At 39.0% G+C, this 17,107-nt stretch overlaps 2 protein-coding genes across 2 annotated transcripts; one reads left to right on the top strand and one right to left on the bottom strand.

Annotated features, from left to right (window-relative positions):
* Window positions 1–210: 210 nt before the first annotated feature.
* On the bottom strand, window positions 211–12,665 carry atp13a1 (ATPase 13A1). Its single transcript, XM_061712810.1, has 25 exons — window positions 12,160–12,665; window positions 10,505–10,594; window positions 9,942–10,205; window positions 9,684–9,839; window positions 9,214–9,283; window positions 9,027–9,133; window positions 8,801–8,930; window positions 8,659–8,714; window positions 8,397–8,523; window positions 8,117–8,254; window positions 7,862–7,982; window positions 7,610–7,767; window positions 7,151–7,326; window positions 6,958–7,068; window positions 6,729–6,854; window positions 6,534–6,642; window positions 4,430–4,623; window positions 3,509–3,605; window positions 3,241–3,425; window positions 2,884–2,998; window positions 2,566–2,762; window positions 2,326–2,468; window positions 1,582–1,693; window positions 1,352–1,495; window positions 211–1,258 (listed from the first exon to the last, which is right to left on the bottom strand). The coding sequence occupies exons 1-25, from the start codon at window positions 12,508–12,510 to the stop codon at window positions 1,148–1,150; spliced, it is 3,588 nt and encodes a 1,195-aa protein (XP_061568794.1). The 5' UTR covers window positions 12,511–12,665; the 3' UTR covers window positions 211–1,147.
* A 563-nt stretch (window positions 12,666–13,228) lies between these two features.
* Window positions 13,229–16,667, top strand: LOC133422206 (coiled-coil-helix-coiled-coil-helix domain-containing protein 5). The gene is made up of 4 exons (XM_061712149.1): window positions 13,229–13,350; window positions 13,576–13,716; window positions 13,814–13,965; window positions 16,291–16,667. Coding segments are annotated over exons 1-4 (324 nt in total). The 5' UTR covers window positions 13,229–13,348; the 3' UTR covers window positions 16,320–16,667.
* The last annotated feature ends 440 nt before the right edge of the window (window positions 16,668–17,107 follow it).

Below are 17,107 nucleotides of genomic sequence, written 5' to 3'. Positions count from 1 at the left end.
AGGCATTGATAACTGGGATCCTTAACAAAAAAGGGGCAAAAAACAAGTCTGCAGATTCACAAGTAAATTCTTAGTTTGCTTCTGAAACACTGACAAAGGGATTTAGTCAAAGTAATATATTAAAGTATGACCTGAAATAAGATGAGAAGCACCATCTATTGATATAAAAGAGGCCTCTTTTTTCTTGAACAGAACAGAAAATGGCAATTACAAAGTAGTCAACTGAAGATATTGATTTAAAAAACCTTTAGCTTGTATTGTATTTGGATTTGATGGCCCATTAGGTGCTCCCATGCACATGTACAACTTTAAATCACAGTGCAATTGAATTTCTTTCAAAATCATTCAGGGAGGCAGGCAAATTGCTCTTTGTTTAAAGTTTGAGTTAATATCAGCTGGAAAGTAAAAAAAAAACAAAAACAAAAAAAAAACGTTCACGAGTCTCAAGTCATATTTGATCCGCTGATGCTTGTAGAAGTGGCACTTTTGTTTCCACCACTGTCAAGTGTCCTGTGATTTAAAAATTCTCATAAATAACTCTCTATGTACACATATACTGTATTCTAAATTACTTGACCATTCTTTACTTTTTCTTGGGAATATGATGCTTCAAGACATGTGAGACAAATTGAACCTTTGCACCAGCCATTTTACTTGACAAAACACTTGGCAGACTTTATGTATGTTTAATTCTTTATAAGTTTGTTTAAAGATCTTTTTAGCTTTTTACAAAATCAAGGAAAAAAAAAAATCCAAAACACTATTGCAATTCTCTTGGAGAATGCTGCTTTTTTTGTGCCTATAGGTTTTACTCTAGCTGGCACAATATCTCACACCATTCAATACTGCTGTCTTCATGGCCTTTTGTAACAACGGTGAGGGATAGATGAAGAGGGAGAAAAGTTTTTAAAAAAAAGGCAGATTTAGATTGAACATTATGAGAACTGAGACACAGACAATGAAAATAAAAAAGTTAAGGAGGAGTATGGAAGGACAAACGAAAGGACACCGAGTGAACAGTACTTCATGCCATGACTGTCTCAGCTGTCTTGTATTCTATGACAGCTACATTTCTCTTTCCCCTCCAAAGTCTTCTATCCCTTTACAGTTTGGTTGATAAGGGTAGCGTTTGCTGTTGGCACTGAGTTCAACAAGGCAGCCTGAGAGTTCCTTTGCCCAGCAGGAACTGCAGGATACGGTCCACCAGCAGAGCGGCGACAAAGTCCACTACCAAAACCTGGGCAATGATTAATTTGAACTGCAAAGAAATAAACAGGAGGCATGTTAAAGTAATTCATGATGTGTAACATTATCACAAAGCCATCAGACTGGACTAATACTGGTAGCTCACCTCAGTTGGAATATCTACAAGAGCAAACTGTTCATTAAATTCAGGTGAAGAACCAGTAAGAAGGCCGACTATTGCTAAACCAGACAAGGCGATACTCCAGAGCAGCGGTCGATTCTCGCTAAGAGATTCCATGAATGGGTGACCCTATCAGACAAAAAGAGATACTTTAGTTCTGTATACCATAAATAATTAGGTGATAACTACTTTTTGCATTTAGAATTAATAAATACCTTGTAGTTAATGGCAAAGGTGGCCATCTGCATGGCCATTGACATTATGTACACAGTGCTGTTAATTAGACTGGGTTCAAACTCTTTATACAGATCTACAAACTTCTCTTCTCTGCAAGAAAAAAAAGAAGTACATACTTAATGTTATAATATATTCATGTTATACATTCAATAAATATAATAATAATATAATATATAATATATATATATATATATATATATATATATATATATATATATATATATATATATATATATATAATACCAGCCTTTGGTTATATTTCAAAATAACAACACTATACATAATTTTACTCAAACCTGACTTTAAGAGCAGAACTTCTGCATTGAATCTTATTTTGTCTTACAAACCTAGAAAAATCTGAAAAAGCTTGGGCCATATGGATTTTTTTTCTCGTATATACATCCATCCATTTTCTATACCCGTTTTATTCTTCGCAGGGTCACGGGGGTCTGCTGGAGCCTATCGCAGCTCACTACAGGCAAGAGGCAGCAGTTCACCCTGGACAGGTCGCCAGTCTATTGCACGGCTTTCTTGTATCTATTTAATATACATTTTCAATATTAATTGATTTTTGATTTTCAGGCCTGTAATGCCTTTATCAATTGTTCTCATCACTTGTTTCTTCACTACACTAAAAAAAGGCACTGAGAACACCAAGAGATGTATTGTTAGATATAATTTTGTCCCATTCTTCCTACTTTAAAAGGTATACTTTGCCTTACCTGGATGGACTTCTGGTTTGTGCCTCTTTGTAAAGGTACACAAGACTACAGAAGTGCACAGCGAACTGCAGCAGTACAGTCAACACTGTGTAGAGATTGAAGATGTTTGGTAAGGGCCGCTCACGTGACAATGTTTTCAGCGGCTGCAGAAACATGAGAAAAATAGTTCCTGATCAGGCCGTTTTCAAAAAAATGCAAAAAGTTGTGTATGTGTACTTATTGAAATGTTAAATTTCTCACCTTTGATCTGGAGATAAAGAGGAAGCATCCCGCCAAGAGCAGGCCTTGTAGGGTTGCCTGGAAATCACTGAACTTGACTCCCTCGAGGTAGAGAACAGACTGACTGTAGGCCAGCACTAGAGCATTGAGAGCGAGGATCTTGAACATCTGGAGTGTCGTTACTAGAGTGCAACGACCCTGCTTTATTACATGACAGACTGGAGATTTTAAAAAAGCAGAAAAAAAAGCAAACATACATGTCAGAAAAGTAGCCAGAATCATGCCTGCATCTTCGTAAAAATCAGCCAAGAATTGAAATGCTAAACACATGCTACTCACTGCACTGTATGGAGGAGAGTTTGGAGGTGAAGGGGGCAGCAATGGAGGCATCGCCCAGTTTAACTACTTGAACTTGATCCTCTTCAAGTTCTCGTAGGACCTGGCTGATCTTTTCCTGATAGAGAAATTTCCTGACATTTAGAACAGACAACTACATATCTTACCTGTTATTTAGGTATAAGGCAGACTATTAAATAATTTTAGCAATAACATTTAAGAAATAGTTCTTTTTTTTTTTTGCCTATATTACTGGGGATGAGGGTAAAAAAGGATGGTAGGTGAGCATACTATGTTCAGTTACTCCATAAAGTGAGTTTCACAAAGAAATAACTTTTCAGCTAATCAAAAAGTAATGACCTTTTGTGCTGCAAGCTGCTCTTCTCTCTGGGCCATCACTCGGTGTCTGGCTGCTCTGGAGCTCGGTTTGCCTCCCGTACTGACAGGTGGTAAAGGTCTGGGTTCGGATGTGGACGCCTCTTTTTCTCTTCCCCGCTTCTTTTTTTCAAATATGCGCTCAGGGGCATTTGCCAACAGAGCGACACCTGAGAAAAAAAAAACAAAAAAACTAGTATCGCTGCTCCTTGCGTTTATAGCAACTGATGCTTTCAAAGCTGACAAATCTTACCTATATGAGCATGTTTGAGAGCTCCTACGTCGTTTGTTCCATCACCGCACATAAGCGTCACATATCCCAACCCTTTCAGGCTGGTGATCACAAATTCCTAAAAAACATCAGACAACCAATGTTATATATAGTAATATCCACCTGGCTCACACGGTCACACTGACTCACTGTACAAAGAAAGATGTGAGTCATAAATGAAAAGCCAAAACAGCAGTAACATCTGGGCACTGTTAATACAAAAAGCATACTATGTCTGACACACATCATATTACTTTCACTGACATGCATTATATGCCAGTGCAAGTGATTGATGTAATATTGATTGACGTAAATGTTTTGCAACTGGCAGCAAATTATTTGATACAAATAGTAGCTTCTCATTTCTTAAATTGCTACGTCAGAAGACACATACTGTATGCTGATGTGGAACATATTTGACTCTCAAAAGGGTCAATTTATTGAGCTGCATCAGGCAGACAAAACAACAAAAGGGATTTCTGATACTAATAAAATTGAGTTAAAGACCGTCAGACATATCATTAAAACACTGAATTTATAATTTACATGGATGGATGGTGGGGAACCATCATCTTAGAGATCATTGCACAAAATCAGCAGCACAACATTAAAGCAATGTTTTGTCATTTTAGGAGCCTGGTAGGAGTAACAACATTACAAAATCCAAAGAAAATCTTGGGATTTAATAGCTCTATAGCTTTAAGAAATCCAGCAACATTGTCTAAATTGATTAAATCTTTAATCGACCAAAATAAATATTTGTATGTGTTCCGGTGTGTTTTGCCAGCCAACCATCCATAAACACAGAGAAATGAAGGCTTGTTTCAAATAGTTATTTTTGAAATGTATTTTAAAGAAGGTAAAGACACCAAAAACACATACGGCTGCTGCTGTAGGACCCACCTTTTGTTTTGGACTGACGCGAGCAAACACACGTATATGTGGCAACAAAGCGTGTAGTAGCCGGGTCTCACAGCTCAGTCGAGTCAGGCCTTCACCTGTTACACACAAGTCGAACTGCTCCACAAACGAAGAAACAGAAGGAGGGGGCAGCGGTACAAGCACACTGCCATCAATGGATTCCCATTGCCACCCATCTGGAAAACAAAATAACAATAATATATCATTCATATAATTTGCTCATGCTATCTCTCAAAACACCTACCACATTATAAGAGTATAAAAATGTGGTCACCTGACAAAATAAATACACTGTCTTTCAATTTATATGTATTTTTTATATTATCAAGTCAGTATGAGGTATTCAAATTAGGTAAATAAAACCTCAAATGAACACCACAACATAGTATCTACTAACAATGTGTTTTTTTCTATTGAACAAATACTATGTAAAAATGCAGAGGCCGTTTGTGAAAGCCAAAAAACAACCAGTGATTTAATCAACAGTATTGCAATTGTAGAACCACTTTCTGTGTTATTAGTTTTAAACAGGGCACAATTTGTCAATTTTTTTTCTAAATATTAATGTCATTAAGTTCAACATATGTCATTCTAACTGAAATATGTAAAGTCTGACATTTCTGTTAGAGCTGTGCAGTTCTCATGACTTTTAGGATTTCTATGAGAACTTCTACAACATGAGGGGAGTGGTAGCCTAGTGGCTAGAGGGCTGGAGTCTGGAGGACCCAGGTTCGGGCCGTGCCATTGCATGGCAGACCACTGCTACTAGTTCGACTAGAAAATGGGTTAAATGCAGAGAAAAAAAATCTCCATTGTGGGAGTATTAAGGGAAAAATGTATTTATTTATTATTTATCCAGATTTTCTGGTGAACTTGGGAGAATATTCACACCCAAGAAGAGCCTTCATTGCGTCCACTTGTGAGCAATCTTTCCTACTGTGGAAAGGATGTTATTTGGATACCCCTTCTATGACTGATGGGCAGCAATAATGCTTCTCTAAGATCATTGGTAGTGTATTTCTTCTTTTGGTATTGCGTTAACGCACACTTGGATGACACCTTTTATAAAAGGTGGTCACACTTTCACGTCAGCTGTTTTCTTGCTTTGTCTCATATTTACATGTTACTGGTTCTTCTTTGAGCACCTAAAAGCCCCTTTTACATTGGCGGATACCTGGTGTTTAACATCCAAATCTAGCGTGTGTCCTACCCTTTTTACATTAACTGATGTGGGGTTGCATGTTGAGCTGGCCCCGGCAATAACTTGCCTCTGAGGATACACTTTATCACGGGTCAGGCCTCACGTAAACAGAACTGACACAAAGTGGCGGTTCTTAGGTGGGATTTGTATATGATCCTCAGACCCCTGGACGCCATAAATCGGCATATTACAGAACTGTAAACTGCAACTGCATACTAAAATGACAAGTTTGTTTCCGTATAAAATGGCGCTCTCATGCAAGAGACAAAACTCTGTTCATTAACCAACTGAAGAGCCTCAGAAAGAAGTTCTTTGAGGTCAACAAACACAACAGCAGGAGTTGCAAAGGGAGACTGCGGGTCACATTAGTGGAACATGATTTGGGGGGAGTCTCTAGGCAAATGCTGTTGTCATTCAGCACGGCTCCACCTCCCGCTCCATCTATTGCATCGAGTCAGCTCTTCTGTTGTGGTGGAGCCAGTGAGGCGGACCAGACAGCGGGCCGTCATGTTACGTAATAACGCTTGATAACGCCTCTCGATTCGTCTTCCTTCCCCTCAACTCAGCTTCAAGCACCAGAGGCAATAAATCGGCTTGCATTTACATTACCCAGCGTGCGTTAAACATGCGTTCTTCATCCAGGGAAAATAACAGGGTCTAATTTCAAAACGCCCTTTAAATGCTTACTGTTAATTATAATGGAAGTAGCAAGGATGAACACAGTTTTCATGTAATGTCTTGTTCATTTGACATATTTAACAAATTCTAAAACCTGGTATGGATCAGATGGGTTGTTGTAATCTGAGATGTCAAAGCTTTAGAATTGAAAGAGAGTGTATTTTCTTTTTCCATGTGACAGTAATTCTGCAAATATAACAGTCTTACCATGATTGGCACTCTGCTGCAATATAAGTGTGTGCTCTTTCTGGATAAAGTGCAGCTCTTTTGCTACATGGCACGCAGTCAGAGGATTGTCTCCTGTGATCATAACCACCTGAAAGAATAACAGGGAGGTTAACCATAATGAAACCTTGCTTGTTTGAGAAGCAATGCACAGTTTTGCATTATTGGGTTATTTACATGATGAGAAGCTTCTTGGATTTCTCTGATGACAGCCTTACTGTCACTCTTTAGTGGACAAGATACAACCATGAACCCAGCAAAATGAAGGTTGCATTCCAGAGAATCACGGCTTATCTCCCGTACCTGTATCACCAAAAAGTTTCAGCTCAGTTTCTAACACATCTTTTCATGAAATAAATTAAATCATAGTGTTTCTGTTTGGATTAAATAATGATTAAATACGAACCTGCTGATGGCTGAGGTGTCCGATCTCTTTGTACCCCAGGGCCAGCACCCGGGCCCCTTCTCGCGACATTTCTCTGTGGACTTCATCGTAACTTGCTGGACATTCTGAAAACTATAATCAACTATGTCAGGATATAAAAAGTTAGGGTTTAAGTACACAAGAGTAAGTGTAAAGGATTATTTCCCGTATGTACCATTCCTCTGAGTGTCTCTGGAGCACCCTTGACAGTTGAGATATAGCAGAGTTCAGTGGAGCCCAGTTTCTCAAAGGAGGCCAGGACTGACATCCTCTTCAGAGCACTGGCAAAATGGAAACGGTGGTGGATTTTAAGTCCCTGGGTTTTAAAGGCTCGTGGGAAGACCTTTTCATCTGGACAAACAGCAGAGAGACACCCACATTAACTTTCTGCTTTAAGGACAAATGTACTAAAATGCATAGTTAGTGCAAGTTATCTGAAGAACTGAAATAAATTAAAATGCACTAGTCCGAGTCTACAACTACATTTCACACAATGTTAACATACCTGAACGGCTGTACTTCAAATAACTTGCACAACGTAAATATGAGAAACACTGCATGTTGCTTAGTGCCAACATTTGTATATATTATACATTTCCCCTCATCTATTGTGCAGTGTGCATTTAGTAGGTACCTTTAGTTAGAGCCCAGTCAGCAGCAGTCAGCATGGCCTTCTCTAGTGGATCTCCCACCAGCTGTCCATCATCCAGAGTGACCAGTGAGTGACAGGTAGCGACTACCCGATGTGTTTCAATTGGGATCTCAGATACAGGCATTACCTCTTTTCCCTCCCTGGCAATAAAAATATTATACAGTATAATAACAGACCTAAGCTTTAACAAAATAATGTATACAATACAAAAGAGTAATAATGTGTAGGCTTTACCTGAGACCTGCTACCCCTCGTACCACCAGACTGTCACTGGTCAGTGTTCCCGTTTTGTCAAAACAACAAACTTCTACTTTCCCAGCAAATGGTATCCTAAATGGCTCTGTGCAGAATACATCTGAGCAGATGAAGAAGAAGAAGGGGAAAAAAAAAAAAAGACTTCAATAAAACATTTTTGCTTCAAACTGCTTCATCTACTTCTTATGATACATTTTTCACACTCAAGTAGAAAAGTAGCATAAACATGCTTACAAAGTTTAGCGAGGGCTATAAGAGAAGTGTTAACTGCTAGAGAAAGCTCTATGGGAAGTTCTGGAGGAACCACTGAGGTGAGAATAAGTGTGCACTCCAGAAACAGCTTGTAGCGGTTACGACTGAGATCCTTGGTCCCTGAAAGGATGATACAGAACAAAAACAATGTTTCTGATTAAACTTAATACATAATTCCTGCTTATTAACAGTGTCTATGGCTAAATATCTATACGTGGTAAGTAAGAATAGCATCATAATGAGCAGATTTTGTGCACCTCACCTTCCACCCACACGTATACAGCAGCAGCAATGGCAAACACAAGGAGGAAGAGGATGAAGATGAAAGTCTCCAGGTTGTTTGCTGTCACTCTCTTCACTCCAAAAAGTATGGTCCTTAACAATTTACCCTGGAGGAAGGTTTGTTAACACACATTTTTATTAGACCTAATCTCAGCATGCCATTCACTAAAGAGTGGAGTGGAAACACCCAATGATAACAAAGATAAACACATTAATATGAAATGAATACGCCAACGACTCACCTGAGAAGTATAGAATCCTGTTCTCAATACGTAGGCGACACAGCCATTGTCTACAGCTGCAGGTAACAGAACAATATTAAAGGATGTGCACTAATTCAAGAGCCAACACTTGACCGATAAATGAAATGGAATTAGCTCTTACGCTTGAGTCCAGCACTGGCCTTTAAAGGGGGGCTATGTTGGACCACTTTGGTCCCACCAGAGATGACATGGAGGCGAGAGTCTGTCTGAAGATCCAGAATTCGCTCTGGGTCTAGGTCTTCTATTGGCTCCTGCACAGGAAATTTCCAGCATTAGTGTGACCGCTAATAAAAATGTAGGTTTAAACCACAGCGTAACTTCACCTATAAATTATATTAGTTTCTAACTTTCATCTGTGGTACAGACTCTCCAGTCAGCATAGCTTCATCCACAATGCAGCGCCCCCTAAGTAGCAGCACATCACATGGCACCAAGTTGTCCTGGGGAGACCGTCCTACCACGCAGAGAATACAAACAACGTGAAGTTGATGTTTGTGGATAAAATGTCATGAAAATTTGGCACAGGAAACCTACCTATTGAGACAATGTCTCCTGGGACGAGCTCATCACTGGAAATAGGTCTCCACTTCCTGTTGCGATAAACCTGTCGTAAAATACAGCCACTTAATTTAGCATGTTAAAAAATAAATGGAAAATATAGCTTACTCATAAAACAGAATTTCCAGCGCCATGATATTATCCAAAGTTGGATTACTGCAATACTAAGCTTATAGATTCATAATGTATCCTTTCACTGATGCTAACTTCACATCACTAATGACGTGACACATGTCAAAATTGGTGCCTACATATCTCAAATGTCAAACTGAGGATTGTTTGATATTCTACATACGGCAACATGTTTAACAATGAGAGAAAGTTTTATCACGTAATGTTTTGGCTCATTTTTTTGTATTTAAAACACTAATGAATAGTTTTTTCATAATTTTAACAAAACAAATAAAAATAAGTAATACAATAAATTCAAATTTGATCAAGTCCACCTGGATCATGTAGGGCTTATTTCCCATGCGGCGGATCTCTGACATGTTCCTCATCTGTTGCTGGACCAAGGAAGCCTCAAATGCCACCAGCATGAAAAGTGTAAAAACACTGTAGTACCAGTATTCATCCAGACACCACAGCCCGACACAGAACACCTGAACAATAGCAGATAGAAATTAACTTAACAGGAACACAAACATTATAAAGATTCTCACAATAAAATCAGTCCAGTTCTACACAATAATAAGAGAACCTACCTGAAATACAAAAAACGGAGCAGTTGCCCTCTCTTTGAAGAGCTCTAGAAAATCTGGCACCACCATCTCAGCACGATTGGTACCATATTGCTTTTCTGCCGCTCTGAGCTCAGTCTCTTCTTGGTAGCCACGCCACGACTGAAAGCAGCCCATTGGGTTGCTGAGGGGAAATGCTATTGGAAGAAAATGTTTCTTCTCTTTGTAGTCAAAGACGTAGCGGATCTTTTGAAACTCAAAGGATAAAATCCTTTCACCGTTCTCATCCTGTTAAAACAAACAATGAACAGTAAAAAAGTTGATCAATATTAAAGAAAAGTGGAGAAAAAAACATAACAGCCAAACAGAGCAAAAAACTTGAAAAATGACAATCAACCTACATACTTGAACTTAAGAAATTACCAATATCCAAAAAGAAGAATCAAAAACATCTGATGGAATGTCAAAACTTTCAGAGAGGGAAACACGTAAAATGGTGGAGCTTTTCAGGCAGACAACACGGCACATAATAAAGCTTTCCAATTAAGACAACATGAAGCATCCAGTAAATAAAAATATAAGCAAACCTGGTCTCTTTGTAGTGCAACAAGTTCAGCAGAACCATTATTGGGAGTAGGAATGACTTTCGCCAGCGTAGCCTTGTTTGGATCTGGCTCCTGCATTTACAAATGGACAGAGGAAAAACTCACATAACTAGGAAAGATAAAGTTGTTTTCTGTTTTTTGATCTGTCAAAAATCATGTGAGGCATGCTTTTACACACAGTTACACATGTAACTGTGTGTTTTATAAAAACACACTATATAGTAATTTCAGAGGCATTGTTTAGATATCATATTTACACACTCTGTGTTTATGATGTAATGAATTAATGAATGAAATACACTAAACAGGAAAGAGTGGATGCATAGGAAAAACTCATTGACAGTGGTGTCAGATTAACTTTTAGATCAACTACAGACTAAAGTCATTGTCCCATTTTTTTAATGAACTGTTCATTACAAAGTTGTTTAGTTGTAGTTGTGAGCATGTAAGTATTACATCTATTATAAGTAACTGCCAGACAAAGTGTTAAGCTACATTGATTCAATAACAAAATATTTGCAAATTTTACAGTGTAAGAAAATCTAATGAATGAATGAATAGTCTTTATTTCGGTCTTAAGCCTTGTACAAGTTAAGCCATTTTTACAAAACATGAAAATCAAAATGAAAGTAAAAAAAACATTGCTTTTGCCGAAAGGGTGTAGGCTGAAGCCGTAGCTTATAATGCCTACCCAGTGCCTAATGAGTCACAGCTTTTACATTAACGTAAAGACTCCACTCCTGACCTTATGCTTCACATTAACGCACATCCCAGGTCACCTCATGTACATTTTTTTCCCCCTACAGACTCATTACTCCAGCCCTTTAGAACCAACTTGTTGTACATTTTTTCCTTTAATATGATTTGCTCTTTTGTATTGAACCAATCACAACAACAAATTCCTTGTGTGTGTTAAACTACTTGGAAATAAACTTCTTTCTGATTCTGATTTTGTAGTGCTGCTTCACCATGGCAAATTCTGTAAATTTAAGTGATCTTTATATCAACCCTTGTACTGTCTTTGGGTCAAAATGACCTAATTCTCCTGTTCCTTCTTTCCTCCTGCTCTCTCCTTCCTTCCTTCTTTCCTTGTTTTCTTCCTTCCTTCTTTCCTCCTGCTCTCTCCTTCCTTCTTCCCTTCCTCTTTTCTCCCTCCCTTCCTTCCTTCCTTCCTTGTTTTCTCCCTTCCTTCTTTCCATCCTTCCTTCTTTCCTTGTTTTCTCCCTTCCTTGTTTTCTCCCTTCCTTCCTTCCTTCCTTCCATCCTTCTTCTCTCCCTTCCTTCCTTCTTTTCTCCCTTCCTTCCATCCATCCTTCCTTCTTTCCCTTCCTTCCTTCCTTCTTTTCTCCCTTCCTTCCATCCATCCTTCCTGCTTTCTTTTCTCCCTTCCTTCCTTCCTTCTTTTCTCCCTTCCTTCATTCATTCATTCATTCCTTATTTTCTCCCTCCCTTCCTTCCTTCCTTCATTCCTTCTTTTCTTCCTCCTTCCTTGACCCAAAGACAGCACAAGGGTTAAAAGGTGAGTGGAAACCCATTTGTTGGAAAATATTGTTCATAGACTGTTCCCACTGAGATTTTCCACATACAATCACAGCATAACATTCGTACATTTAGTATCTTTGTTTTCAACTGTTTACCTTTGAGCAAGTGAGCCAGCAGTGCGCGTGCACGGACCAATAGCCAGAGAGCGCAGTGAGGACGTGCGCGATCCCGATGGCGGCCAGAGCAAGCAGGCCTGCCTCGGGGTAGTCTGAGGCTCCATACACCCCCAACCACACGTACAGCCAGCCCGGGTACAGCAGAGCCAGGAAGGGCAGCACGGTGCCGTGCAGGAGCCGGGGCCGGCGCCGGTACAGCCTGACCGAGCTCACCAGCTCGTCTCCGCCGCTGTCATGCTGGTTGTGGTTCACAGAGGGGGCCATTCGCAGCTTACCCGGTCCTTGTATTCCATCTGCAGCCGTACTATCGTCTTTTTTGGCGTCGTTCATTGTGCTCTGCTCACCCCCTTTGGCCCCCTCTATCACCCACTACCACCCCGTCGTGCTGTAGCCGGTTAAAATCCGATTCTACGCACAAAACGATGCACTGTAGCGCCTTCAGAGCTCGCTTACTGAATCGCCGTCGGTCCGCCGACTCGCTGACTTCCGCATACGTCACCACGCAAAGAGACGTATGCTGCGTCCCATTTACCTCGGAAGTCGGACTCGGAACTGGGAAGACGTCACAGCCGAGTTATCAGCGTTCCAGTTACAAATTAGGTAAACAAGTTTGTAGTTCGCATATACCACATGAAAAATGTAAATTACACTATAGCAGCATATATATGCCGAACAATAGGACCTACTTGTATACGACTGATTTAGTGTGACCAAAACTAGAATGAAGTGCTACGAATTTTTACAGAGCTCTCTTCTACTGTTTACAACCGGGGCAGCCATCTTGGAATGTAAACTCGGGGTGTTGAAGACTCTCCCACTTTCCCAGTGGGAAATCCCACTTCGAAGGGCGTTCCAGTTGAAAAATCCAACTGGGAACTGGGAAATCCCCACTTCCGAGGACAAATGGAACGCGGCATAATGTACCGATGGTGAAATTAAGTAACGATCCCTTTAAATGAAGCCATTAGGGCGTGACCAAAATGTTAGACAGATGTAAACGTGAACCAATCAAATGAAGGAACGTCTTTCCCTCGTCCAGTCATATGTGAGTCCCGGCTGTAGCTGCTGCAGGCACGGATGTGCTTTCACATGTTGGAGTAGTGGTGGCATAACCTTGGTTTACTCGTTTCTTCTTTCTCTTTTTCACATTTTTCTTCAAATTGCAAAAATGTAAGAACTACAAATATTCCTTTTATCAGTAATACACTTATGATTATTTCTTGCGTTGACAGAGTAACCATATCAGTTGTAAATGAACATTATGCATCTTTAAACTATACTTATTGTATTGCTCGTCTCATTGCAAGCTACAGTTAATTAATTTTATGATAGTTTATCAATTGATTTGATTTGACCTGTCTTTGGCACGATTTGTGTACACATATCCCCTCTCAGGCAGGCTGCTATGGAAATAACAGCAAAGTACTGCCATAAAGAGATGGAGTCATATGGATCATGTGTAGCATCCAACCCGTCAACATGGCAACTAAAGTGTCATGAACTGAAGATGAAGGTTTCACAATGTACATCATCACAGTAAGGCACCCTTTATGTTTTCTCCCAAAGTGATGCATTTGGTGCACATACACACATTTAATACGATTTACTGTGTTTAACCCCAAAATGGATAAAGCCCAGTGATCCAGAAGATCAGACAGGACTGTGCCAAAGAGTTTGTAGACTTTGAGAAATGCCTGAAAGAAAATCAGGGCACACCTGTCTCCTGCACAGCACATGTAGCACGATTCCTGGGCTGTGCAGAAACAGTGGACCTCAGTAAAGTGGGTAAGTCTTTATTTACATTTTCCATTCATAAAGAAGCTAATATATTAATTTAATTTAAAAAAATGTGTATGTATGTATGTATGTATGTATGTATGTATGTATGTATGTATGTATGTATGTATGTATGTATGTATGTATGTATGTATGTATGTATGTATGTATGTATGTATATATATATATATATATATATATATATATATATATATATATATATATATATATATATATATATATATAATGTGCAATTAATATTGTTTTTATTTTTTTGTTTTACATAACTTAAAATTGGAAAAAAAAATGGGTTGATATGGAAAATGAAAATAAAAAAGTGGGCTAGCAGTCCTGAAATTTATTTTGACCTTTACTTCTTTACAAATGGTATAACGTTTTTTATTCTTTTTTCCAATTAAGGCCTCAAACACATTACTTTAAAGGTAATAGTTTGGGGGGTTTTTGTGTTTTTTTTTTTTGGTAACTTTATTGATACCCGAAGGCAGAGCCATCTGGGAGATTTGCGAGGCCCTGTGCGAAATGGCCGGGGGGGGGGGGGGGGGGCCTTCACCCGAAATTTTTGGGTTTTTCGGGTCGCATCGGGTGTCTATATGCGCAATTTTAACTCTCCGACTAGCAAAATACTGGATACTTTCCCCTGCCTCATCATCTGGGCTTGCCTCGACGCGGGGCTCCGCGGCTGCTTGAGAACCGGTCGGATCGGTGATTTTTGTAACAAATTTATCAAACAAGCCTTTCAGAGAGGCATTAAACTCTTCCATTTTCTTTAGTTTTTTTCTTTTTTTCATCCCCTGATGGAAATTTCCTGAAACTGTCTCGTTCTCTTGACATTGTGTGACAGTTTGTTACACACTCCACCCGTCTCGATCAGAGCACCTTGTGTCTGCGCTTGGTCTGACGCAGTTGTATTGAACAACAGACACGCGCAGCTCCGCAGCGACATCAATCAGCAAGCATCATTGCACATATATTTATTGATTTGCACAGACTAGTACATATTTAGGTATGTAATGGAACGTGACTGTTGATATTTATAAGGGATAGAAGGAAAAAAAAAAAATGGCCCATAGCGCGAGGCCCTGTGCGGTCGCACGGTTCGCACACCCCTTGCGGCGGCCCTGGGTACATTTGTTTTCTCTGCATTTAACCCATCTCTAATTAGACTAGAGAGCAGTGGGCTGTCATATGGACGGCGCCCGGGGAGCAGTTGGGGTTGAGGGCCTTACTCAGGGGCCCAGGGTGGTCTTATCAGTTTTGTGAAAGGAGGAAATGATATTTAAAATGGAATAAGGCAAAAGTTATGAGGATTTGGCAAACATGTAAGCAAAATCTTTAAGAAGCAAAGAGTGGGCAGAGGGTCTCCACTTTGTCAACAAGTTTCTGAGAAAATCATTGAAATGTTTAGAAAAACAACTGTAGTTCTAAAATACATTTTAGGGATTTGCATAATCTTTTCTTCTACACTGCTTAATATAATTGTACAGCTTAGTGACTCTCAAGGAATCTCATTGTGTAAAAGGCAAAGGTGCAAGTCTTGGCTAGACACACCTGTGATTTTCAAGCCCTCAGATGGCTCTGCATCAAGAAGCTGTCATTCATCAATGGCTGATATAACCACATGTGCAAGCGGCTACAAGCAATACAATATGAGGCTACACTCCCCACTTGCTCTTTAAATCTTTACTGTGCAAAAAAGAAACCATATGATAATCTTGTGCAGAGATGGCATCAATTTACCTGAGGAGGAGAGAAGTAGGACCATCAGTCAGTGGAGTACCGTGTTGTTTTTAGAAAAATCAACATTTCAAATCTTTTCTTAGGAAGAAACATGTGCATGTGGCATGTGCTCCTTTTATAAAAGACAAAAAAAAATGTTAAACAAAAAATGCAACGGGAAAGACCCGAAACTGTTGTCCACCTGAAGACATGTTGCAAGGTCAAAATAACAACTGAAAGGTTTTATCTTGTGGTACCATTGATGTACGAATACCTTTTAATTGTTGTGAGAAAGAAGGGGAACAGTACAACATGGTAAACTGCCTCATACCAACTTTTTTTGTCATGTTTTACAACCTTAAAAAAAAGGGGGGGAAAATGGATGTGTATTATTACTTTAAGTCAAACTGGTTAAACTTAAATTAAGAAAAAAGGTCAGAATTTTTAATTTTTTTTAATGGTATTTCCATTTGTCTGATTTTGGGATTGTAAGAAATGCAATGGGTTCTTATATCAAACTGGTCTGTATATGTTTGGTAGATCATGTTCAATAGTTGATACATTGTTTTTAAGCCACACATTTCTTTTCTTTTCCAGAAACAAATCCAGTAGCCCCGCCATCTTAGGATTCAACATTGTCCTTCATGAGATCGCACCTGTACATTCAGCAGCACAGCTGGGTTGGCTTCACATCTGTCCCAGACATATTATTATCTTTGCTGTGACCGCCAAACTATCTGTTTTTCAGTTATAGCCAGTACTCGAGTTGTAAAAAAAAAAATAATCAGGGGGGGATGGTGGATTTTATCATATGGGGACAGATAATTTGTGCTGATTACAAATAATATAATATATTACAAATAATAGCACTGACCAAAACACCTGCAGAAATACTGCAGGAATGATATAGCAGCAGTTAAATGCAGCCTTCTGTAAGCTTTAAATATACACTGGGCTTACATCAAATACATCAAATCACAACAATAAAAAACAGTTTTATGAACTTATCAATATGACTCTGTCCTTCACAGGATAAGTAAAATGGATCACTGCAAAAACGCAAAATCTTAACAAGAATATTTGTCTTATTTCTAGTTAAAATGTCAAAAAAATTTTTTTTAATTTTAGTAAAAAAAATCTCATTACACTTAAAACAAGACGCATCACTGGAAAAAACAAATTTAACCTGTTTCAAGTAGATTTTCACTTAAAATAAGTAGAAAAATCTGCCAGTGGAACAAGATTTTTTTGCTTGTAATGAGAAGATAAATCTTGTCCCACTGGTAGATTTACCTTCTTATTTAAAGTGAAAATTTACTTGAAACAGGTGAAAATTGTTATTTAAGTTGTAAGTTATTTTTCTGGTGATGACTCTAAATGTTGAAATAGCAGTAAAACCACATTCATTGATGAA

Source organism: Cololabis saira, chromosome 21, assembly GCF_033807715.1.
Source record: "Cololabis saira isolate AMF1-May2022 chromosome 21, fColSai1.1, whole genome shotgun sequence".
NCBI lineage: Eukaryota > Metazoa > Chordata > Actinopteri > Beloniformes > Belonidae > Cololabis > Cololabis saira.
The sequence above is the reverse complement of the archived record's forward strand: the minus strand, read 5'-3'. Positions and strand labels throughout refer to the sequence as shown.